Consider the following 27,013-nt stretch of genomic DNA (forward strand, 5'->3'; position numbering starts at 1 on the left):
GCTTTGTGTTTCAACAATTGGGTCCCGCAGTGAGTTTTTGTGGGTTGTTAAGGAAAAAAGATTTACTGATGACTTCTGATGCCAGGATGTTTTCTCTGTGCATAATTCTTTTCTTAAAATACAAATACATCATAAACTGCAAAAGAGAGAAAAAAGAAAAAAGGATACATTGCAAACTAGAAATTAAATATGATTTAATCCCATGGTAAATTCAGACCTAGACCTGAATTCTCCTCACTCCCCTCAGTTCAAGTCTGGACCTCAATTTGACCTGTGACAAACAAGAATTAAAGCCACAAAACTCCATTTTGGATCCAAAATTCGTTGCCATTTTTGGGCATGCACTGCTGAGTTTTGGAGAGCTTTGAGGCCTTGTTAGAAACATTGTTGAAGCCAAGCTCTCAGATTTAAAATTAATACTCCCCAGTCCCAAAGGTTTTTAGCATTTAGTACTCCTGCCCCAGAGCTATAAAGTCACTGTTTCAAATTCTGGAGTTAAAAATGTCAAAATCAGTTAGACTGCAAGTCACAGTAGCCATCAGTATGCATTTATACATCCACCACAAGAAAAGAAGTGAGGAGAGAGGGAGGATATGTCTGTTTGTTTTGAATTACCATGCTTGGGTTCAATTCCTTATGCAGAAGAGTTCGTGGCTGGGTGCACAGCTGGATGTGCTGCTGCTGGGACAGGCTGAGCTGAGTCCTTGGAGGTGTTGAGGTTTAGTCCAGTGCAGGCTGTATGTAATCTCGATTAGAAGTTTCATTTGCTTTCATTCGGGCTGCAGCAGGATGAATTGCCAAGATGGCCAGCGTGTTGAGTTTTGGCAAAGCTGGACAATTAGTACCTGGAGAAGGTCAGATTGGTAGGGTTCATTACTGTTTGCATAGAAACCTCCACTATGTTCCCAGTGAATTCAGAGGCAGTGGAAGGCCAAATTCAGATCTGCAGCAGGCAGGATGCTTGGAGTAAATCTGCTGGAGTCAATAGACACACCTGAGCTGGCACCACTGTCCCCGAGATCAGAATCTGGCTTGATATAAAGCACTTTTTAAAAATGTAATTCAGGTACTGAGGGGTATGGAAGAATATTTTAGTTGTAAGCTGTGACTGTGATAACCCAGTGAGCAAGCCATGGAGCAAATGTTTTGGGATGTTATTTTGGTCCAAGTGCAGTGTAAGTGGGAAAAATTACAAATCATAACCTAATTGGGCTCATTAGGTCATTAGTGATGAAGTTTTGGAACTTCTTTTTTCTCTTCCTAAAGCTCACTGAGCAGAGTGGAGCATAGCAAAGGAGAAAGCCTGGTATTAAACTAGAATATAGTACTTAGCTGTATCACAAAAGGTTGACTTTTTTTTGCAAACTGTATAACCTAGTCAGCAGTGTCAGTCACTGAAAACACAGCTCTTGCATTTGGGTTAAGAATGAAGAGAAGGGTTTTGTTTGTTCCTTTTTTTTTTTTTTAAGGCATATTTAGGAAAACTGGATTAATTTATAATGCCTTTTGCAACAGAATGAAGCCTGGTGAGGCAATGGATTTTACATTCCTTTACACAGGCTTTTTAGAGTGATTTTGTTGTGATTCTTAATTTTTATCAGAATCATCAAATTATCAGAATTTGAGTAAACATTTTATTTACCATACATTTAATATAATTATTTGTTCTATGAGAAAAGGAAAATAGTGCAGAAACAGTGATTATTCTGAGTTAACTCTTGAATTTAAAAATAATCTCAACTTTCTGTATTGTTTCGTACCCAAGTATTTCTGTGGTACAGATGGCTTTTTTGCTTGTGCTATAAATTAATGCTCTCTCTTTCACTCTTTCTGACTGGCAACAGTACTGCCCTGGTGTTTTGACTGGAAGTGCTGCAGGGGGTTTCTGTGTATCTTGGTGTATGTATTTATATACCTGGAGAATAATTTTAAAAGCTACAGCAGGTGGAAGAAAACCTTTCCAATCAGATTTCTCAACATCGTGCTTGGAGTCTGTGATACTGTGGAAAGATTAAGGTATTTTGGGCAGTGGTGATAACCCAGGCAGATGGATAAATGAGGGAATGTTCCACTCCACTTCCCAGAAGGAGCCATCTGGGAAAACTGTTAAATTTGACCTGTTGCTGGAGCTCATCAGCCTTTTGGAAAGGTGTACACTGAACCTAATAGGAAAATAACCTCTCTGTCATATATGCCTGTCTTTTATGTTTTTTGGGGAACTTTTTTTGTTAGACTCTTTTTTTTTTGGTGTGGCTATACATTTTTTTCCTGATGCTAACATCTCAACTTATTAACTTGAACCACTAAAAATACCGGCAAATAACAGTGGGTTCTGGACCTCACGTGAACCATAAGAAAGCAGATGTTGTATGAACACAGAATTGTTCACTGATGCTTCTGCTCTTCTGCACTGCTATTTGCACAGGCTTTAAAATGTGGGGAAAAGAAGAATGAAAACACATGGTTTTCACAGGAAATAGAGACAATACTAACATTCGAAAATGTTTATGCCCTCTGGTAGGAAAATGTTTTAAATCTAGTTTAATAGAGTTTTGGAATTCGAAAAGATAAATTGGTTTTAAATGCAATGCAGCAAATAAATGGAATCGTAAACAAATAAGTAACACAAAGTAAACCAAGTAGTGTCTGGGTGCATATGTATTTCCTATTATTTTATGTGTGCATATGCACACTTTTTTAGTGTTCTCTAGAATTAATAAAGGAAGAAAACTTGTATACTCTATAAACACTCTAAAATTCCTTTCCAATTTAGTAGGAAATGAGAAATTTTTATAGCGGTTTTGGACTCTTCTTTGTGTCTGTTGTTCAACATAAAATAGAAAATGATAACTTTTCCATATAAATGGTAGAAGACTTCTCCAAAAGACTTCATGTATGTGGAATTTTGTCGTGTCACTCACAGGTGCAGACCTCTTTCCTCACTCATTCATTTTCCATTAGACTTTCTTAATCTACTTTTTGTAATCATGATGCACATCCATGGATAGTGGTATAACCCTCAAACCTGCCCATATTTGTCATGCGCAGGAACTTCTTTTCCATTACGAATAGAAAGTTATAAAAGGAAGGAAAAAAAGTCTGTGGGTGCTGTAATTATGATACTTTAAGTTTTACTAGCTTAGTAATAGCAAAAGTCATAAAAATACTTTGCTTACCCAAAGTTCTTATTTATAGGGGGGTGGGGGCTTCCCCATTGTCAGGCTTAGCAATATTTGCCTAAATTAAGCAAGGGAATTTGTTCAGCCCATTAGAAGGACCCAGTTCGATGAATGGAAATGCTTTGGACATTCCTGCATTGCTAAGACTTAGAGGAGATGTTCCTCAAGGAGCTGTTTGAGTGCTCTGTACTCGTGGTGACTGGTCTTCACATGGTGCAGTGCTGTTTTTTTTGTGGTCTTTGCTTCTGGGATTGTCCTCAGTAGTTCTGCCTTTTGGTGTGGCCAAAGGGCTGTGGTGCCTTTTTACAGCTCTTTTTGTATTTACTGCTGAGTCCATGTGCCACTGATTAAATCTGTGCAGGGGGCTGCCATTGCATAGTCCTCAGGTCCAGATGGGTGCAAATAATGTCATTTTAATAAGACTGGGAAATTACAGAAGTATCCCAAGGTTAACTCAGCAAATGTTTAACTTCTCTTGACTGGCATCTTCTGTAACTTTTTGACAGTTATGTCTCATGCTGGTATCTGATATTCTTATAGATAAAGTTGCTACTGCATTTGAAGTGGTCAAGTTGAATTGCTTAAATAGAAGAGTTTAAATAATAACTAACCCTTCAATGAATTAAGCTAGAATTAGGACCTTGACTGTCCACCAGCATTAAAAGTATTTAGGTCAATTGTTTGCACATCTTTTAAAACTGGTCTCTCAGAGAGTCCTTCTCATAAATACCAGATGATCAGTCATCAGAGAAGGAAAAGCAAATAAAAAGCTCAGAGTAGTCATCGTAGCGATAGTATTAGGTAAACAAAAAAGTAAATATGAAACTGAGAAGGAAATTCTTCCCTGGCATAACACTGTTGTGTTTTGGAGACCAAATTTTTTAGATGTGTTGAGACTCTTTGGAATTAATGGAGTGTTGCAAAGTAGAAACCCAGATTGCCTAACACACTTGACACCCGCACTAAAAGCTGAACCAAGGTGTGTGTCTGTAACTGCACACATCACTTGTGGAAGGCTGTTTTCCATGATAAAATATTGGAGGTCAACTCTTAGCACCTTTTCTTCTGTGCACAATCTCCCATGGTTTCAGGCTGGGCCATCACAAGGAGTACAAAAGAGGTTATGGACGGAAACATTAACAACTATGTTGACTCCTTTTCCACCTGTGGTAGCAGCTGAAAAACAGATCAAAGCTCAGAAGCAGTTGTGTTCTTGTAACACTTTATGGCATTCACAAGGTATTCTCTTCATTTGAGAACCAGAGAGGAACACTTTATTAGATTTCTCCTCTTCTTCTTTTGGTATAATGCCTGGGAGCAGTCTGTTTGAATACCTTGATAGCTTCTGGTGATCGAGCCAGCAAATTGCATCTCACATCTGCAAAGTCTGAGTGTAGCTGCTGATCCATGCACAGCCCATACATCCGTGACACTCGCTTGTCAGCTGTAAACTAGAAATGAGAGAATGATGAAAGTGTAAAGAAAAAATTATAAACGTGTTTTGGCTGAGGGGTTTAAGGTTTGGACCAGACTTCAAAACTTTGGATTGGGTTCTAAGGACATTTTGACACTTAAAAGAAATCTGTGTTAGCAACTGAGCTGTGTGCACGGCATAGCAGCAGTGCAGATTTGTGAAGATGTGTCCTCAGTGTGCTTGGACTGTCTGGACCTTATAAAGAAGGCCAGGGAATGCTGTATATTGAAAATGCATCAGGTATGCTAAATGGGAACAGTCCATCCATTTAGGATCTCTGGACATGAAGCAGCCCAGCTGGAGCTCTACCAGGACTCCAGGCATCTGCAAGTCCCAAATGAGAGGCCAGATTTCTCATTTTCACCCAGATGTTATTTCAGACAGAAAAAGGTTCAGGGGAACTTGGCCATACATTATCACTGGCAAAGCTGCTTGTTCAAATACAGAATTTGAAGTCAGCAGGAGGCAGAGGTGCCTGCACATCAGGAAACCCCCTAAAATCCCTGTTCACATTTTCAGGTGCCTAAAGACCAAGGTTTCAAAGCAGAGTATTTTATTTTTCTCTGGGGTTATCTTTCCCATACTGAGGGGGAGCTGGGGTATGCTACCTGAGGGAGAAGGTAGGCTCAGCCCAGATGCTGCTCCTGGAAAAGCAGCAGCTCCAGTTAAAGCAGGAGCCACTGTTCAGCACAGAGGTAGAAGAGGAGCTGGGGAAGGGTGTCCCATTCATGTCAGCCCGCTTCACACACTAGAAATAAACTTGCAACACATTCTCTTGGTCAAGCCTTGGCTACAGGATGAGGCAGGATCCTAGCATATCATCTGAGCTGCTGGCACTCCGAAATCCCTTTGGTGTACTGCTGTAGCTGAGCTTGAGTGGCAGGGCACTTAATGCAGGGAAAAGGGATCTCTGCTTCTTACAGTCACATCAAAATTACCTTCTTATTGTGGAATTTGTCTCCACTAACTTGTGCTGTCTAAATATTCATTGACTTGTCTTGCCTGTTTTTACCCTTCTTTTACAGTCAGTGGAGAGAAGTAAGATTCCCCCAGTGGATGATTCATCTCCCCTGTTTTAGGCTTCAGTATTAGAATGGAATAAATGACCCTGTGGAGATACATTTCAGAGAGAGAGAGAGCTTTAAGCACCTCCAGCTAGACAAGGTGAATGCCCATCATTGGTGATAGGAAAAGCCAAGTTGATTTTCCACCGTTTCCTGCCCTTCCCACCCAGGCCTTCAACTTCCACCACCATTGAGTGCTACTTAAAGGATTTCAGGTGGCCTGAGCTGGCCCTGTGTTTCAGCCCAGCTTGTGTCAGTGGACCATGCAGGAGAGGGGCTGAGTTAGAAGGAGAGGTGCTGCAGTGGCCCATTGAACTTGCAGCCCCCCCTGAGAACGCCGCATCTTGGGTTCAGCCCACCGGTAGTTGCCAGGTTTCTGCCTTTCGAGGAAGAAGAGTTGTTTCATTCCTATCCTGGAGTAATTAGTGACTGAAATGCCAAAAAAAGGCAGCCCCAGCTAGAGCTGTGGTTCTCAACCTCTGCTCTTCAAACCCTGGGGGTCCATGGATCACTCCTAAGGTAACTAAGAAGAATTCAATGAAAGGTAACTGAAAAACCCATGTTTATTGTCAATAGATTAACTTTCTCCATAAAGGAGCTTGTCTCTTCTGAAAAACATTTGGGGGCTGCCAAGCATAAAGGTTGAAAATCACTGAGCTGGAGTAATGTATCTTTGTATGTAATAATTTGACAGCTAAAGGGCTAAAGCTATTCAACTGTACCTTTATGAAAAAAATGTCTGGAGAATTGAATAGAATGTGATAAACTTTGTATTGGCATTTTTGATTCAGTCTCTGAAACCTGAGTAACTGAAGGGATTCTATAAAAATAATTCTACAAATGTGCAAAGTAAAAGAATGAAGTCCTTTTCATATGAATTCCAGCTGATCATATAGAATCATGCTTATGCTGTAGACTACGATTATTCTGTACTCTTTTTAAGATTTAACCCTGAAAATGGTAAAGAATTACAGGTTAATTTCTGTAGAACAAAGGTTTCATCTCTAGTACCTATGCAATGACTTTTTAGTTGTAGATGTACATTGAATTTAATTTAAGATATATGTAAATAATTTCTACAGGATAAAGAATCAAAGATAGTCCGGATTTTGGATTTGCCCACCAGGGTAGCTTTGAATCCAGACAACCAGCTCTGAAAGTCAGATCCCTTAAACAGTGTGACTTTATCACAATGCCATAGACTTTCCCTATGATGATTGGTACAAGAAACTCCTGAAAATGTTTATGAACCTCCTCTGCATTTAAAAAGACAAGGCAGGATTTGCCAAACAAAGTTATTCCCCTCATGGTTATATATGGTGAACTTTTTTAGAAGTGTTTTGGGGTTTTTTCCCTCCCACATTTGATTGAGTTTTACTTGATTTTGTCAGTATTAGTTCACCTTTACTTGAACTGCTGGATAATTCATTTGTAGAAGAGGCAGTACATTTAGGTACTTCCATCTGTGTTTAAACAAGGCTCTTGTGCTTTCCCATTAAAAAAAAAAAAAGATTTTGTATTATAATGTGGTGGATGGGGTTCTGAATTTAACTCCTTCCTACTCTAGTTTCTCTCAACGACTCTATGTTATCAACACCTGGGGTTTCTAGTTTACTCTCTTTGCAAATATGAATTTGCAAGAAGGGGTTGATGGTAAGTAACGTGGTTTTAATTTGCACTTGCGAAGTGTGTCAGACAGTTTCATCAGGGCATGGTGAGCAGAGGAAAGCCTGTCTTCCTCTGAAAACAGCCCTCAGAGGATGTCAGAGAGCATGTTTGGCTGTGATAATCACTTGCAAATGCAGTATGGTTTTGAAATGAGCTGTCCAGGAGCTGCTGGAGAAAGGGATCCCTGTGCTCCTATGAATTCACTCTTTGTCTTTCTCCTTTTTCTTTCTCCTGTTTCCACTTGTTTTCATGTTTCTGAGCAGTCACTTTGATGTGCTTTTGGATGAGTCTACCTTGTTGTGTTGGTGGAAGTTCTGTGGATTCACTTGGATGAAATATTTGTGACAGTCATCTGTTTTGCTAGACTGTACCCAGTGATACAGATAGCCCCTTCCAGCCTTCTGTTCATTACTCCATCTACCTGCTTTCTTTACAGCCTCATCTATCCCTCCTATCCTCCTAGTACCTTCCAGACAGCTGTTGAAATCTGTCTTCTAGTGGTATTGGAGTAACCTTTTGTTGTCCTTCCACACATTCCTGTCCTCAGAGCAGGAATCTTGTCCTTAGTGACTGTTCATTTATAAAGTTTTTTCTTAATCCATTAGTAATTTTAAGATTAAGCCTGGGGTGATATTTGAGTGCATGGCTGGACTGTGGCCACCCTTCTTTCTCTCAGGCAAAAGGGCAGAGGATTTATGGTGATACCTCACCTGTGTCCTTGCACAGGAGCTACAACCAACTTGTGTCCTCATAAATCATCAATGCTCCAGTAGTGTTAAATTCCCTGTAGCCTGTCCCATTTCTCTACTACACCACATCAGCTAGCCTTACACCTCCCCCCATAAACCCCAGCTTTCATCACACACTTGCCCAGTGCCCTCAGAGGAATTCAGAATGAGTCACGCAGGGCGCCTCTGGGGACTCCTACTGATGCAAACTTCCTCCTCCTCAAGGCAGCCTGTGGTTTGATGCCACAATGCAGCCAGTACTTGTTAGCTCGGGCCTTCGCTCTGGTGTTCATAGCAAAGACTGGGCTCTTCTCCCCCAAATTGCCACCTTCCTTCACTGGATTCTGGTGCAGGAGGGGATACTCACAGCTCATCCTCTCTGTAATGTCAAACACAGGAGCTGCTTGGTACCAGTCCACAGATTGTGAGGGTTTGGGGATTTTTTGGAAGAAGGGTTTATCATTTATTCTTAAGGTGTATTCCAGACCAGGCAGGAGACTGGCATCAGTGAAGTGTTATGTGGATGTTTATATGTAAGATTGAAGTTCCCCAGTTCTTGAGATAGGATCAGAAGAGCTTTAGTAGCATCTGTCATGACCTGCTTCCAGAGTCTGCATTCAGAAATACAGAATGTGATGAACAGAGCTCACTTATGTTATTTTAGTTTGGTCTTTTCCCCTCCCCCAGACTGGCCATTGCCTTTATAACATTATCTACGTTCTACCTCTTCTCATGGAAAAGAAAAATGCTTTTCTGGTGGTAATTACACAGTGCTGCACTGTGGACCTTTCATCCCATTACAGTAAGTGGACAAACTACTATAATTTACAAGAATGAAATAGGTGAAGAAATGGGAAAGTTTCTGGCACTCCCAGGCATAAATGCCAACCTGACATGGGAGAACAATTCTGACAGAAAGCAAGTTTTCTTGCTAGCAATGGGTGCTAGTGCCGTTGTTTTCTGATGCAGGGATGGAGGAGTGCCAGCTTCCCTTCAGGTGTTTCAGAAGTAGAAGAATCAGGCAGTATTAATGGAGGGCTACAGACCCTTAACCTGTCTCTGCCCTTGCTCTCAGTTTGAAAATCTCTTCAGTCTATGTGCTGCCTTGTCATGGATCTGTTAGCAAGGTCAGGGTGTGAATACATTGAGATGTTTTTCCTCCAGCAGAAGTTTGCTGCCTTATTATTCCCCACTTCTGAATACACACCTTTCACACCTCTCAGAACAGACTGATGCTCTTATTTGCCTGGGGTTTTTGCTGATTTATAGTGTTTCCTTGTGGGAGGTTTGCCCTGAAGGTGTGATTGCGGGAGTAAGGTCTTTACCAGTGCATCAGCAAAAAAGTATTTGCACATCACCAGGGAAGAGCTGCCAGTTGGGTGGTAGGGCTTCCTTATCCCTTGGGAAGACTTGCTTGTAGGCTGTGCACTAGAAACTGAGTGTATTGCACTTATCTTTTTTTTTTCCTTTGTGTGAGGTGGTTACCAAATGTTGGAGGACATAGCCACCTGTACAGAGGATAAGTTTCTCCCGCCCTGTACAGAGGATGAGTTTGGAACCCTTGGAGGCTCAAGGTGGATGAAGTTCCCCCAGCCCCCTCTGGGTGGTTTGGCAGCAATTAATTGCCGCCACCTGCTGACCAGGCACAGGATTTCTCTGGCCCCAGTACAGCTTGTGCATGTCCCGAAAAGTCCTCACCATGCCCTCCCCAGGAAGAAGGTGGTGGAGCAGTAGGTGGAGGTCAGGGTGCCTGCATAAATGGGAACATTTGGGAACAAATACAAGGTTGGTCATTTAAAGGTGTCATATGCCTTGGAGTGCACATAAGCATGCGTAAAGGCTGCCTTTGGGCTGCTGTGAACTTGTAAATTATCAAGCAGATAATGGATGAGATCAAGTCTGGTACAGGAAGTTTGAATGAGACATAACCTCATATAACTAGGTGCAGTCAAACTGCATGTCTTCACTTTAATGCATTTCTCTGTAGAAGGCATAAAATTCATGTACTCTTTTAGAATAAATTAAAATAGAGAAACAAGAAATTATACCTAATCCTAAACTCTAGAAATTCAAGTTACTCTTCTTTGATGTAGTGAAAAGACATAAAGAGTGTTGATCAGTGTTCTTCAGAAACTTTGACACTGTTAGCTCTTTAACAAAGATGTCTTTTCACACTGGTGTTTGTGAACATTTAAATGCAAGGTAAGCCAGACAAACAAGTACACTAGACTGAAGGATGTATGATGCATGTTAGACAGCGTCACTGCAACAAAGCCTCATTCCATGGCCAAATTGCAGGAAGCAGCAGCATTTGCTGTGATCCTCTTCCCTGGCTGCCCCAGCATTGCTGTGCCTGGGGCACCGGTGCAGGCTTACATGGCTGCCATGGTAGGAGCTGACTTCTGAAGCTCTTGGAAATCCTGACCCACTTTCTGCCCTTTAATGAAGCATGTGTAGCATTTAACTTTTCTGGGGTCACTCCAGGTGTCCAACCAGTACGGCCAGGGTAGGGACACCTCAATGACTTGCTTTGATCAGAGTTCATTCTTACAGCCTGGGACCTGCTTGCAGGCTACCCCAATCTGCACAGTTAAAGGAGCTCCTGTATTGGGGCAGAACCCTGCAAGTGCTCTAGGGACCCAAGGAATTTCATGTCTCCATAGAGATTATAATCTCATTTTCTCTCATTTTCAAAACAGCCTCATTTTTGCAGGAATGCTTGGGGTTTTCCCTAATTATCCTCTGGCGAGTCTCCCTTTTTTTGTGTGTGTGTATCATTTTTTAATTTGTTTGTTTGTTTGGAGGTGGAGGAGAAGCCTCCAAGGAGAGATGAAATGCCATGCACGACAGTTCTGCTCTGCTGGTGCGGTGCCGTCCCTGTTCTGTCAGAGCAGGGGAGGGTTGCTATTACCATTCTATAACGTGTGGCCCTATGTTACTCTTGCATTCCTAAGCAGTTTGAGTTGCTGCACAAATGTTTCTGTAAACCCCCATTTCCAACCTCATTGCTCAACCAAGTGCCCAAGTGGCCCCTCTTGCTGACCCTGTGTTTCTCTCCTTGTTCTCCAGGGCTCTGGGACCTCAAGCAGCTCCGCTGCCACCACCCCATCCGTGTCCACTCCTGTCACTGGCCACAAGCGGATGATCATCCCCAACCAGCCTCCCCTCACCGCTACCAAGAAGTCCACTGCCAAGGGCCCGGGGCAGCCAGCGCCCATCCCGGTCACTCCCGTTGGCACCCTGAAGCCGCAGCCGGTGCCGGCCTCCTACGCCACGGCCTCCACGCCGAGCCGCCCGGCCTTCAACGTGCAGGTGAGGACGGCGCAGCCCAGCCCGCACTACCAACCACCCAGCCCGCAGCCCGGGCACTACGGCAGCCTGGGGCCCGGCCAGCCCTACGCCACCGCGCCGTCCCGCCAGCCCACTGCCCCTCAGTACGGAGCGCCACAGCCCCAGGGGCCCAACTACGGCTACGGCCCTCCTCCCGGCCGGCCCGCGGAGCCCGCCTACGGATATGCGCCCCCGCAGGGCCGCTACCAGGACCCCTACTACGGGGGGTACGGCGGCAGGAACGGCTCCGAAGCGCCCTACATGCCGCAGAGCTCCTGGAAGGCGGAGCCGGCGTATCCTGCGAGTAATGCCATGGGCCAGGCTCCCCCTGGGCTCTACCAGCCACCGGGCACGAAGAAGACCTACATCACTGACCCAGTGCTGGCCCCGCAGCCGCCCACCCTGCAGCAGAAGGTAAGAGATACCAGTGGTCACTGACATTGCTGGGAGAGCCACGTGGCTGAATGTGGCCTGGGATGCTCCCGTTAAGGTGGTGCTATCAGGGGTGTGGGGCACATCTCCCTACATATGGCTTCTTAAAAGCTGGAAATAGGGAACTCTTTAGGGAATAAGGAAATAGGGAATCTGCTTTGAAAAGAGCCTCTGCAGGGGCTTAGAAAAACTGTCAACTGCAAATAATGAGATGGTGTCACACGTGGAAACATGGTGTCAGCCCACGGGAGGATGGCTTTGTCCCTGTGACATGCTGCTGCCCAAGGAGCTCCCTGGCCATGCCTCTTTAAGGCATCACTCAACTGGAGGCTTTTCTTCTGCGCACTCGCAAGATGAAGTGAGAGGCTGGGTGTGAGCTGCTTCATGTACTTGCGGACATCCCTGGTTCAACAGTTAATCCTCCCTGTCCTCAGGCAGATGGGAGGTACACGAGAGGCTGGTTTTGATTGTGGTTCAGAGTGATTGCGGAGGTTGTCCTCTGGTGTGTCGCTGTTCAAAGATCACTTATCACTGAAACCACATGGAAATTAGTCCCCACAGAGCTCGGCTCTGGTTTTCCTCTCCGATGCTGGTACACTGGCTGGCCCCCATCCACTTCAGCAAGTGCCTGGACCTCATAAAATGGATCTGCCTGGTTTCTCTGCCCAATCTGATCCTGCCTGGCTTTTGTCACTTCTGCTGGTGGCCATCTCTATTGTGGCTCTGGGAGGTGTTTTAGCTTTGTGGGGCCCTCATTGTGTATGACGAGCTGAGGTTCCACAAAGGGTGAGGTAGGGAGGCAATGATGCTGTTGCTGCCCAGGCCCACCTTGGCACGTCTGAGCACATCCGTGCTCTTGAGTTTGTGGGTGCTCACAGGGAAAGGGGAAAAAGCTTCTGATACATAACAGAAAGCCTGTCCCTTTGTCATTTCCTTCTCTAACAGCACACAGATACTCTTCCCTGAATTCCAGGTTTCCTGACAGTGGGAACTTTGAAAGGCAAAGGTGTTTCAAGGCAGTTTAGAGAGGGCAAGAAATTACAGAAGTCCTTGAAATATTGTCTACGAGCAGCTAAGAAACTGCTCTTTCTCTTTTATTCCCCTTCCTTAACAAGAACCTTTGAAGCAGGGAGAGAAGCAATAAACTCTCAGTTCTGCAGGTACTTGGTATAGAGCTTAGATTTAAAAGCAGTGAAAGACACAAAATTTGCACATAGCTTTAGCTGATGTAAATGGTTGTGGTTCCAGTGGAGTCACTGAGGAAATGCTGAGGTATAGTAGATCCATATTTAGACATTTATAGATATAAGTAGGCTTATATATATAAAAAAATTAAAAACTGTAGTTCAGTCAGCATCTCTATGGAAACGCAAATCATCTCAAACCACAAACAGCACAAGCCTGTTAGTCTCATTTGCATTACAAAGCTGGAGGGACAATTTAATTTAGCTCAAGTTGGGGTTTCATGTATGCCTATATATATTTGTATATACATGGTGTGTATGCACGTGGCATTTGCAAATACACAGACAGAAATACTTCATAAGTATCTCTATAAAAAATAATTTCAATTCTTCTGCAGGACAGACTATCATCTGCTTGATGATAAACCCCTCCAGAAACTTTCTTTCTCTTCCAACCTGCTAAATAGCTGTTTTCTTACCTATTTCACTTTTGAGCTTACAAATCTTCTGTAACATATTGGTGACAAGCTTTGCCTTTAAAGCAGTGTTGTCCAGCCTTACCACGTGCTGTTCTCTTCCTTTGCAGAATAACTCATTCATAAAATCAACTTTGGGAATTATTTTATTTAAAAGGGAAAAAAAAGGCTGTGTTAGAGCCAGATATCTGTTAGGAAGAATTGTCACTGTAATTTGACTTGGCTATCACGTAAATCTTAACGTCTTTTCCAATACACACACATGATTCTGCATTTGGTTGTGTTTTGCCTTTTCAAGGTTGATTTGAGACCTTTCAGTTAAGGAAACAGAAAGGGTAAGAAGCATTAATACATATCACACAAAATGTAAGATGACCTTTTGGAATTTTTCTTCTTGCAAGGGAATGGTTTTAAAATATCAAACAATTTCTAAATGTATTCAGAAAAGTGCATGCCTAATCTTGAACACAGTTTGTGTGCAGATTATTAAGGATGTCGTAGCAATTCCATCTCAGATTAAAAGTTCATGGTCCTTAATTCTAACATATACCATGATCCATCACTGTGAGTGGCAAAATTTTTCATTAAATTTGTTTCATATTTTCAAAGGGTAAAAAAAAAGGTTTATATTTGGCATTCTGGCTAGGAAGCGGTTCATGACACTGTGGCTCTGTGTTTTTTGCTGTGTACTAATAATGTTGAAGTCGCTGCTGATCCAAAATAAATCTGGATTGGTATGGGAACAGCAAATAATCTCTATTGGTTCTTAAAGCGGGCTGAAAACAATGAGTTTTACTCACACACAATTCCACGTTGCATTCTGTCCTTGGGCTGCTTATGGGGTGAGAGTCATGCATGTGAAGCCTCTGGGCATTTTAGTCTTTTGCAGCACCCTGTCTAGCATTAGTGCCCAAGTCCTAGTTGGGAAATGATCTGGTGGAGTACATGTCCTCATTTAAACCTTCATGTGCTTTAACAGCCAAAAAACCTCAGGAGCTTTCTCTTCTGGATGGTGGGTGATGGGGACTTCTGTAGGAGCAGCAGCAGAGTTCTCATGAGACCATTTGGCTGCTCTCATGCTCTTGCTGTGCCTGCTCAGACCAAGTCAAAATCTGAAGCTTCTCTCTTAACTTCTCTCCCAAAGGGCAGAGGGCACAAGGCCAGGGTGGCTCATTAGGTATGTTCATTTCTGTCACCAACGTGTCCATAGTAGACATATGACAAAACTAGTTTTTGACATGGAATATTCCCAGGACTTTGCCCTGTGGCCAAAACAGGACTGGTAAACTCCCACCACTGACCAGCTCATCTATTACCAAATGTTTCTGTGCTGGACTGGTTAAGACACTGAAAACCCTTGTTGAGTTCTCATATCTCCAAATAGTTTTAGGTCCTTTCACTGGTTTTGGTCATGTTTGAGCATTTTTGAGACACTATCATATCTCCCAAGTAGATTTGTGGACCTTTAGGGACCTCGTATCTCCTGGTGTATTTGAGGGGTGGCTCTGGGAGATCTGTTCTTCCTAGATCCCAGCTATTGTCCTAATTCTACTCATAGGCTTTGGGAAGCACATTCCTTCCTAAAGGGACCTTTCATATTTTCAACATCTAGACTAGGTACCACTGACGCCATTTGAGACAGCTTTGTGGCTCTTGTCCAGAATGGTGGAAATCTTAATAAAATCATTAATCTCTTGAGAGCAGTTTAACAATTCGGTGAGGACAGAAGTGTCTTATAGCTCTGATTTAGTACCTCATGTAATCCATGTTTCTTTGCTGCAGATTTGCTGGGAGGAGAAAGAGAGCAATGTCGCTTTGGTAGCTGTGTCTGATCTCCCAGACATGGCACAAGTGTCCAAGTTCCTTGACCTGGTCAGCCATGGGTTGCAGTATCCCCATTCACATCTGCAGAGGCATATGGAGCATGGCCTCCTCTTCAGACAGCCCTTCAGTTTTGCACACCTTTCCAGTGAGCACCATAAAAAGTGGGGAGACAACTGTAAACCAGGAGGATTTAATGAGGCAGCTCATGCTTGTGGCTGCTCATGACTAGTGGACCTCAGCCACTGCGTGATTTCTGCGCTGCTGGAGATGATTTCTTTGCTGTCTGCTGCACCCAGCCCTACATGGTCTCATATAGCTTGGAATGCCCAAAAGGGACTGTGATAGATCGCTGTTTTCTCATTTTACGCAGCTTTTGTCAGTTTTTCCACTGATTTAATATCTGTGATGGAGACCTTCGCTTGGAAGTTTCATCTTTACCTCAGAAACATCTGCTCACCAGTGCCCTTCACTACAACTGATGCACTCTTGCACTGGTTTAATAATTTTTAGTCTGCCATCACTCACATAAAGGAGATACCTCTGACACTTGCGTTTGAACTGAGACTAATTCTCTTGCTATTTGCTGTTAATTTAGCAACTAGAAATTTTTCCTTCTCTGCAGATGAATAAAAGCAGTCTGCCAGATTCCCTCCTGCTGTCACAGGGATATATGCCTTCCTAGTGTTGCTTTTGACTTGTGGAGAAAGGCAGGCAGCTTGCTTTGCATTACTTGCCTCCCCCAAAGTGTCTTCTCACCCAAAATTTTATGCTTTCACCCAAGTGTCTTCACAAAAGTCACGTATCAAAAATTTTCAATGGATGGAATTTAGAGACAGTGTAAAATGATGATTGAAGTTGCTCTTCTGTCAGTGTGGGACAGTGGCTTCCCATAGTTTTAATATGTTCATATAAAGCAAACCAAAGTAAAATTAAAAAGGGTGATTTAAGATATTCTACTTTGGCATTTAATGAATTAAAAAAGACTGAAAGCCAATGTGAAATGAAATAGAATGTGAAATTCTGAAATTCAGAGTTGAATCTGTGAGTTCAGTGTGACATTTCAAAATTTCCAGACGAATATGCAGTTCCTTTCTACCCTGAGAATAGCAACAAATGTCAAAATGTTGACGTTCTTCACAAAACAGTAATTCAGAGTTCTAGGCAGCACTAGCTGTATATCAGCTGCTGACTCTGTCATTGCTTCTGGGTGGATTAAATTAAATACTGTTGCTTCTGTTAAAATAAGGAGGAGGGGAAAGAAGGCAGTTGTGTCTAACAATAAGATGAGAAGCTCAGGACTTTTGGTACTGTGGCATTGAGAATGATGTTTTCCTCTTCAAGCTATTATAAATCTCTGCATGAAAATCGTTGTGGGTTTTTTCAGGTGAATAGGTGCTGGCAAGAGATGCAAAGAGGTGTTTGCAGAATGGTGTCCTTATCCTGACTGCAGGAATATGACACAGTCTGGTTTATACCCCAGACTTTTGAAAGAGCCCAATTCTTGGCTCAAAATGTGTTTAACATGTTCACTTGAGAATTTTACTCTTTGTTCTTTGTATATTTTTATTATTTAAGCACTCCGTATACTAGGCAGGAACCAGCTGATGACAGAGCAATTAATCAGTTTTTTCTCTTAGGTATCATATATTTGAATTGTTTTCCTGAAATAGTGAAACAAAGAGTTGCCAAACAATTACCTTGAAGTTTAAGATAACAGGGAGCCTGCAGTTACAGGAGTAAGTCAGGTCAGCATATACTGAAAAACCAACTTAAATTTACAGCTTCAGGATGCAGCTTTTGCAGCTTTAGCCTTTAGTCAGCCACAATGGGTTAGAAATATAAGAGGAATAATTGAGAAAGAGGCTTTTGGCATAATACCTGGATGTTCTTTCTTGCTCCTTCTTAAAATAAGCTGAGGACAATGCCTCCACACATGATAAGGCATGGGGCAACCTTGAAGTTAATCAAGGGCTCTGCTTCTGTGCTGGTTAACTCTTGATAACCAAGTGTCTACCTTGAGAGATCCTGCCAGACTGTGTTACAGGCTAACAGAAGAATGTTGGGTCTGGGGTCATAAGATGCAGTGAGTGTATACCTACATTGCATCAGACAGGGAGGCTGGCTGGTTTCCAGGCAGTGGGGCTTGCCTGAGCCCTGGGACTGCCTGAGCTCAGGTCTCTAAGGGGCAGCCTGATCTGTAGCATGATATGACAAGGATGGTTGGCCTTGCTACTGGTTTACAGCTTTCAGTACAGAAAGCAGCACCCATAAAAGTGAGTGCCACTTAATTTGCAGGCAGACTCTGGCTATTGTGTGTGATGGTGCTGCTGATTACTGGAGGAGCTGGTTTCTTCCGTTTAAAAATACACTCAAGTCCAACCACATTGTAATTCTTTCAAAGCCAAAGCACCAGAGCGTGTGAGGAAGCTGTTCTGTCAGATAACCTCTGTGTCATTGTCAAGTTTATTGCAATGAAGCCAGAACTTGAATGGGTAGAGAAACTTGTCCAAGTTTAGGCACCAATTGATTAGGAGAGATGGGCAGAACATGGAGACTTGGAGCATCCTGCGGTCATTTGGTGGCTCTTCTCTTCGAGGTGAGAAGGTCTCTGGCTGCCCTGTTGGTGTGAAACTCTTTGGGCTTATGACCTGATGGTAATGGCAGTGTTAAGAGAAGTCACTATGCTCACAACACAGTGACAGCATAGATGATGCTTTGGCTGATGTCCTGTTTTGGCCATGTCATTTGGAGTGCATCTTTCTGTATTTGGGTTGTTTTCCCACTGACCTCTGTGAAGCATATTTGAAGTCTTAATCCAGCTTTTAATGGCACACATACAGATAAAATAGTAATGTTTTTTTACTGAAGCACCACTTTGTGTAGGGGGCTGTGCACAGTTTAAAAGATGAATCATTTTTCCCTGGATAGGGTCGGTTGTGCCTAGATAGGCTCCTTAAGCCTAGTACTTGAATGAGCAGGCAAGTTAGAAAACTATCATGGTGCACAGTGAGCAGTGCCAGCCATGAAGATCACACCAAAAATAGATATTCAGTTGTAAAGATTACAAAGTAGTCTGTCACATTTGTTGATATAATATTTGTTTCATCCAAGTATAATGGTATGAAGCAGTTGCTAATACAGGGTTACATTACTGATCATAAATGTTCTGGTGTTAAAATAACTTTGGCCTCCACATAATGGCCTTCCTGCTAAGATTTACCTCTGAATAACTATAAAGAAACATGATAACATAGTAAATTTAATAGCAGCCTTTAGGGGAAAAAAAGTTTAAAAAAAAAGAAGAGGTTTCCTATCACAGGCTGAAAGAACTCCTGCAAGGCAAACAGAATCTGCAATTACACTGACAGTTTTGTTCTTAAATGAAAATAATAGTGAATTATAAAGCTGTAAAATTGTTTTCACAACAATATTTTGTTTTTATAACTTACACTATTTCACTTAGTAGCTGCCTGGCTCCACAGCAAGTTATATAACATGATATTATAAGTATGATGCCTCAACTTTTTGTCTAGGGAATTAATTTAAGGGCTCTAAACTTTCCAGTCACATTTTCTTCTTTGTTCCAGACACAATGTATTCTCTCTGCTGGAAGAAATATCAGATGAACTACATCTTACTTGTAGCAGAGTAATATTCATATGTCTCTTTATCCACACTAATAGGGCAGTGACTTAGTTTCACATGGCTCCTCAAAATAGTCCACATTGAAATGGGCCATCTAAAGTCAGCTACACAAAACAAATAGAAGAGTTGAGCTGCTGTGTGTTAGCTGATCAATGTAGCATTAGCAAGGATTTTCCACAGTGTGGTTTAGCAAAGACAGATGAATTATTCTTACTGTCAGTATCACTTGTCCTCCCAATTAAATATTTTTCTAAACAAACAAACAGAATTTCCTCAAATGAGTTGGCTGTAACTTAACCTGACTTATTAGGATTAGTTTAGTCATCAATAAAATGGAACCACACCTGAGCTATAATATACAGCAGATTAGCTATCATAATTTTCATCCTATTATTGCCTAATTAGACTCTGCCAACACCTGAAGAATCTTTTTTTTTTTCAGGGTTTTCCTCCAGGTTTGTAAGAACTGGTTGTTAATTAAATGAATCACCTTCTTTTCTGTTGTTGCTGTGGTAGAGCTTTAAACAAAAACTCATGCCTTTTCCATGGAGAAAAATGGCCTAAATGGATAGGGAAGCTCCTGCTGTGTATATGTAGATTCCTTCTAGGCTGTCACCTAGGTGGACACCTTCTAAGGTGGATTCATTCTAGGCTGTCACCAGGAAGCCTGGAGGGTTTTATTTTGCAGTCCAACTCAGCCAACAGAAGAAATCTCTGTGAGGAAGTGTCCTGCAGCATTTGTATTCTTGTAAACCTCTGTTTCGTGTGTATCTCAGACACTCAGAGATTCAGGTGACAATTTTGTTTTCCTGATCTGATGATCAGCATCAGAAAGGTGCCCTTCATCTCCTTCTCCAGCTTGTGTGTTAGAAGGCTGCTTTTCTGTTCCTTGCTGCATCAAAATCCTTTACCCTTCCTATTATGCAATACTTACTGGTAACCTCTCTTTCCACAGGCTGCATCCCAAAAACATGCTTTAGAAACATATCAATTCTTGCACGACCTCATTTGAATACTTCAGTTAAAACTCTCTATTGAACTGATTTTCTCAACTGCATTTCCCATCATCTAGATTTTTCACAACTTTTACGTGTTTCTACATCACTTTCCCTCAGGGTTCTTGTCCTCCAAGGCTTAGGCTTAAAATTAGGCCTTTTGCTGCTGTAGAATTTCCAGATCACTGAGCAAGTGGTGGATGAGTCTCTCTAGTAGATTTTTCAGTACAGAGAAGTAATGCAGTTGTACTGCAGGCAAACTTGGCCCTGTAGGTACCAGAGGGTGTTGGGAGTGTACGTGCTTTGTTTCTTCATGACGTTGCTCATCAATAAATATGTCCAAATACAGTTTTCAAATCTGAATTCAGCTTCCCACACACCTTTCTGTACCATTTCACCATCAGGTCACCTTCTACTGAATAAATACAGAACAGCAATTAAAATCATATGTGTAATTAAAAGAAATTCAGCATAAATTTAAATAGCTTGAAGATAAGAAAGGTAGAGGGATAAAGACAACTGGAAGCTCAGTTCTGTGTGACCTGCTTTTGAATAAACAACATTATATTCCACAGTCAATTATCCAAAAAGTACAATGTGTTCTATTGCCAAAAAAAAAGGTTGTTAGATAGAAGTGGTTAGTCTAAAGGACACATGTACTGGCGTGAACATTAGTCTATTGTACGTGGCATAATATTATACAAACAGAGCTGGCTTGTTACTGGCTTTTTTTCTTTTTTTTTTTTTTCTTTAATTTTTGACCACAGATGTGATTATGCAGCTTTTTAATATTACTTCATAAACATCTAATTGCAGGCTTCAGCAAGAGGTGCAGACCTTGCTAGGGAAATCAAATAAGGTATGCTCTGTGCAGCCCAATAATAAGGCTTCCAATACAAAAGTGGAAAAACAAGTCATTAGTTACAACCATCGAATGGAGGTCTAATGGGAGCCACAGGATAAACATTCCATTTTATTATGTCTTCGTTATATGTTTTGCAAGAATCCGTGGTTATAAATTAAAATTGCTTTTTGCAGCAGCAGCTGTAAAAAAGTTCAAAATCTGTGAATGTACCTATTATTTTTATTTATATCACAGCAGGCTGCTAGCAAAATTAACTTTTTTTCCCTCCTATTTGTTAGTTAAAAGATGGAAAAAGCATACAAATGCATATCTGCAGGCAGCACTCAAAAATGCCCCCTGGCCTTTTTTTTTTAAATCAGGATGGCATCAATTTAAAGTGGGAGACAAAAGAGGGGAGGAAACCCAAACATCTCAGATAAAATTGACTTCTTCACCATTACACAAGTTGGTAGGGTATGGTGTTTGTTTAGAAATTTAAATTAATGCTAGTGAAAGCATCCAGATTGTACTTTGACAGATGATACAGGGATTTGCTTGAGACTATGTCGCTGACAAAGCAGGAGAATTTCCAGAGCTCTTCTCCAATTGAACTGGCAATCGTGGAGACCCTGATTACCAGCAAAAAGAGCAGTATTAGAGCAGGATTTTCCAATGCTGTCTTCTGCCTTCTGAGCCGCTGTGTGAGGGAATGTGTTCAACCTCTGACTCTGCCCCAGACTCTCTCTTGAGCCTTCTAGCAAAACAATTAATTTTTTTTTTTTGTTTTGTTTCTTAATGCAGCATTTGGAAGTCACTGCCCCAAGGTAACAGCCAGAGCAAGAGATCTGTGGAATGGAAATTTGTGATGGTTGGAAACATCTGTTTCTCCTTTTAGAAAGGATACAGAGACATGAAGTCATAAACCTTCATCACCTTCATCAACCCTTCTGCTTCCATTTAGGAGTTAATTATTAACTGAGGCACCATAGGCAGCTTCTCCTCTCGAGGAGAGAGGCTATACTGGACAGGAGATCTGTGGCTTTCAGTGTGCAAATCCCAAGCATCAGCAAATGACTTCTGAGCTGTACTTCCCTTGATCTAGGAAAGCCTTTCTCAGAAGCTCAAATTCATTATGTGGAGCCTGCATGTCCAAGGGGAAAAAATAATTGTATGCAAATGAAAAAAGGCAAAAAATCCACTGCCACAGAGACTTTTTTACTCTTTCATATTAGCATTTCTGTGGGCCATTGAGGAAGCAAGCCAAGGTGGTCTCACTAGGGCTGGGAATTCCTGCTGTAGGCAGGGTTGAGGTTCATAGTCATCTTTCTCCAAGGACTGGTCAGGAAGAGCCTCCAGGCAGGGACCATAGCACTTCTCTAGGATGGATAGATTAAAAAATTATACATGTTCCTAAGTCTCCATGGTGCTACTCTTGCTGCTCCTTGATTATCACCATTATAATTCTTCTAGTGATGCTTAGTAATTGTTCTAAATACTAGATAGTGCCAAGAATTCAATACCATGGAACCTAATTGTTTTTCTATCATTGGAAAAAAAAAACAAAACAAAACCTGTGTTTAGTGATGAGGAACCCGTTTTAAAGTAAAAACCTGGATTTTTAAACACAAGACGAGTTCCTGCAAGCTTTGCCTCCCACTGTGCTGCCAGTTGCTGAGAAATTATTTTATTTCCCAATTGAGATGTTGGACAGTGACTCAATATGCCCTGGAAATACTATCATTCTAGCAATTTTCTCATGTGGTAGCTCAGCTTAATGTCAGAGAAATGGGTAGTTATGAGTCCAGACACTATAACGTTGGACTTGGGTTCTAAAAATAAATGTTTGGTTAACTTTTAGTCGTCAACAATTTTTTACTGCCACACATGTTAGAAAATGGAATAAATGGCCTCATGCAATTCCAGGCACACTCTGTGGTCAACAGAAGTATCTGCAGAAGATAAATATGATGGTAAAACAGATAAATGCGGTGGCCACTCTCGCCAATGGCATGTGCACCCTGATGTTTAGAGCCTTGAGAGCAGAAGAGTTAACTGGTCAGTAAGAAGAACAGGTGAGCAATTGTGCATCTAGGTAGACCTTACTAGCATGCCTGATTTCTCAAATGTCTCCTTTCTGGCTTTAGACTTGGTGATTTAACCTTTTTCATTCTTAGTTTCCTCTCTAAAACAGGTTTAATGTTTACCTTCTGTATCACAGTGGGGGTTTCGAGACTTGATTGTCTGCAAATTAGTTTTTAAGTCTATAAATGCAAAGTAGTGTTCCTATTTTCTGTGTGAAAGGCAATGAAAATCATGTGCAGAGCCTCTCACAGCAGGCACAGTGGTTATTTGAAATGAAGGATATTTCTGTACCTTTGTATGTAAATGAAAGAAAGATCTCTCTTAAATCTGTGGCTATTAAAAACAGTTAGCTTTTAGTATTTATGTAGTATTTTATATTGTCAGAGCTCTCTTATGAATCTCAACTAAATACTTCAAAAAGCCTCTGAAAAGCTTATGGCAATATTCTGCTGTTATGGTCTTTTCCTCAAACTCACAGAGGGAGAAAGTGACTCAGCCAGGCTCACATGGGCAGCAGCCCTATGGCTTTGTCTTCCCTCAGTGACAGACAGAAGGCAAGGACCTGTTCCAGGCAGATAAAAAAGGTTCCCTCAGAGGTGGAGAATGAGCTATTTAATCAAGTCATACAGTTTTATGAATAAGTCAACATTTGGAGAGTGAGGTATATACATTCCTTGAGGAGCAGTGCAGAGCTGTGACCTTGTCTGGATCTAAGGGCTTTGGTGGGATTTAGGATTAATGTGGCCCACCCTCCCATGTGTTGAGTGTGTGCTTAGAGCAGAAATATGCAGTGCCTCACCGTGGCTTAAGCCCTATTTTATTTTGTTGCCAAGCATGAGGAAAGGCTAGTGAGATCAGGCATGATTACTGACACCCTCAGCTTTCCTGTTACTGAAGCATCTGCATGTTTTATGGGGAACCAGATGCAAAGAATGTGGGAAATGAGGAAGGAGGATAAATGTTGTTGCCCAGTGTTCAGGATTGTTCAACCAGTTTCCTTTGGTGTTCAGTCTGAGATGGTTCATCAGACATTTGGTGGCCACGTTATGCCCCATTTGGTTTTAGAAGACTTTAAAACAAACTAATTTATGGAAGGAGCTGTGTTGCAGCTGTAGTCAGGCTATCTCTGTACAGTAATTCCAGCTGTTGCTGGAATGAGATGAGAAACCAGGAATGGAAACAAGCAGACATCCAAAAAAGCCACAGCAGAAACGACACCTCATATATGAAGCACAAACACAGAATTTGTATAGAATAACATTTTACAGTGAGTTTGATCTATCCTATGAAGGCTCTTGAGTTGTAATGTACAGGTTTTCATTTTGCAGTGTGTATATTGGACCAGAGTGATGTCACTATAGCAGTATTGACTTTGGAGCAACTCTGTTGATTTAGTAACAGCTGGGAGCACAGATCAGAGGCCAATGTAGTATTGTCATCTGAGGTTCTCAAGCAACAACTAGGTGACTGAGTAAATCATAGAGTAGCCTTTTCTGTTCTCGTATTTCCTGCCTCCCTAAAACAATTACACATTGAACCTGTTCCTGGTACAGCAGTTGACTTTATGGTTAGCTCTAGGGGAATCAAGACCTTATCCCTGCTGGTTACCAGCCATAACATTTTGCAAGACTTTCTTTTGTGAGACATTGTTTCTAAGCAAACAGAGATTTTACTTCACATGTAGGAAGATATCCCTGTGTGAGTTCTTGTAAAGAAGAAGGAAGAGGAGTGCTTTAACAGAACAGCTCAAGTAAATGATACCCTGCAGTGGAAACCCATCCATTTCTAGGGTAGTTTGCTGTAGCATTCAGAGTGGGCTGTGAGTGATTGAGGCTGTTTCTGAACAGACACCACCAGTGATGTGAACCTCATCAGAAAGGACTGTTGGCAGTATAGGTAGAGAGCAAAGGCAGGTATCAGGAGGGGATGGTTGTGAACATGCATCCTCACAGATACGAAGCAGAAATAATGTTGAAAACTTGGGCCCTTTTTACAGATATACATTTCTTCCTAAGCTTTCTTTCCAAGCTCCCTACTCCTGGTTTTTCCCAGAAGGATTTCTCTGAATCTCACATCCTATTTTTCTTGGACAGAGTTTTTTTTTTCCTGCTTCTCTTATGCTCTGCACAAGAAGCAGCTGTTCACTCCTCCTCAGTGATGAATATATACAAGGGTCTGTATACAGGGTCCCAGAGCATTGTGATGACGATGAGCAAGGCAGCTACACTGAGCTTTTGCTGATGATAGTTTATTACTCATGGTTTCATATCAGCTCATATCTGCCTTGGCTGTTCTGCAGATGCCTTTCTTCCCCAACACTGATTTTTCACTTGAATTACAGAGACTGCAATTCCTCAGCCAAGGTGTGTGGCTTTCCTCAGACCTGTGTGATTGCCACTGAGTAGATCTAGATTGGCAGAAGCTCAAGAGATTTGAGTGCTGGGAGAACCATGCGGACTCAAATTGTGGGACTGCAGGAATAAATACAAAAATCTACCTGACAAAAAGAAGCAACTTGGCAATAGCTGACATATGTTTAGTTGGAGGCTTGTTGTGGGATATTAACACCAAGATGCATGCATATGTGTATAGACAAATATTAGCTGGGTAATAACACTTCTAGGGTTCTACCCATATCCTCAGTGTTGGCTCATCATCCATGATTTCTGCTCTTTTGTACCTCCTATTCATGAAGTTTAAAGTACTAACACTGAGGACTGACTCCTAGGCCTTCAGCTGAATATGTGCAATAAGTTGTTTTTAACCAAAACATATTTGAGTGGCCTAATGTCAGCCTTTAGCACAAAGAATTCACCACCTTGGTTTGGCAGCTTGGACCCTGTATTACCTTCCTTTTCTCTGGGGGTTACGGTGGATGAACAGTTTCACACTGGTTATCCCCCATCAACCTGCTTGTCCCAGGCATTAGCAATTCAGGTGGCTCATTCTCCTTTCATAGGAACTCTGGTGGGATCACAAAATCTTCCCCCTAGGGAAGAAGCCTGGACATTACTGTGTGCAAGCAGTGAAGGACCATAAGAATGCCTCTGAACAGACAACGCTCATCATGCAGATGCGAAACCCAAACTTGTTTGGGTTAATTAACATTAACCCAAGTCCAGAGAGAAAGTGGTGTTGAAGTGGGGGAAGTGAACCCAGAGGTTTTGACACGCAGTGGTCTGTGCTTCCTCTGAAAAGAGGAAGTTGTAATGGCACCTGTAAGGTTTGCGGGGTTTTGTGTCAGGCCATCCAAACCACCAAATCCAAATTTCAGTGAGTCTCTCGGTTTTCCTTTGTTCCTGCTTCACTGAGCTCTCAGAGAATCTCTGAGGGGAAGAGCCATGTCTGTGTGTCCTTCTGGGAGCTGCTGGGTACCACTGGTAAGCCCAGGAGCTGAAGTCCTGATGTCTTTCAAGTGATGCTTCAGAATGACATTGCCTCTCTGGCTGGGATGCCCAGGCACGGGGCAGTGAGCAGAGCAAACAGGGTGGGTTTGAGAGTGTGTGTGTTTGCTCAGCAGAGCACAGCTGCCTTGTCTGCTTGTTTCAGAGCACAAGGGAAAGGGGACAGCCAGCGGTCACCAGCCGCCTTTAGTAAAACATTATCTCAATTAATCCTTTGGTTGTGTTGTTTATTAAGGGACAGCACTGCCCACACAGCATGTAAGTTTATCCCGTACCTTGTATTAGTCAAAAGGCTAGGACAGCCTGACAGTGCAGCAAGCCCAAAATTCCTTCTGTGGATGATGCTGTAACAGCAAACGTCAAGAAAAGCTTTCAGTGTAGCTCAAGGCATAGCCAGTCCTGCTTGTTTGGTCTCTCCCTGCTTTCCCTCTCTTGCCACCACAACACACATTAGTACTTGCTGATTCACAAATGCACAGATTCCCTCTCACTCTACATCTGTCTCTTGCATCGTCTAACAAACAAGGGGCTTGTACAACTGTCTGACTTCTGGTGAAAGCACTGAGCACCTTGCAGAGCTGACCTTCAGCATTTCCTTGTTGCAGCATGAGCAGGTTTTAACTTAAAAGTGACAGGTCGAGACCAGGGCCAGACTAACATTGTATTTGATGACTTCCAGAAGTT

At 42.2% G+C, this 27,013-nt stretch overlaps 1 protein-coding gene across 7 annotated transcripts in view; it reads left to right on the top strand.

Moving 5' to 3' along the window:
- Positions 1-27,013, top strand: part of LPP (LIM domain containing preferred translocation partner in lipoma) — a 322,183-nt gene that overhangs the window by 194,343 nt on the left and 100,827 nt on the right. For all 7 annotated transcript variants that reach the window (XM_053951296.1, XM_053951295.1, XM_053951294.1 and 4 more), the window contains one exon: positions 11,183-11,857. In XM_053951296.1, coding sequence (XP_053807271.1) covers positions 11,183-11,857 — 675 coding nt within the window. The remainder of the gene's footprint in view (positions 1-11,182; positions 11,858-27,013) is intronic.

The sequence above is a fragment of the Vidua chalybeata genome, chromosome 10 (assembly GCF_026979565.1).
Source record: "Vidua chalybeata isolate OUT-0048 chromosome 10, bVidCha1 merged haplotype, whole genome shotgun sequence".
Classification (NCBI taxonomy): domain Eukaryota; kingdom Metazoa; phylum Chordata; class Aves; order Passeriformes; family Viduidae; genus Vidua; species Vidua chalybeata.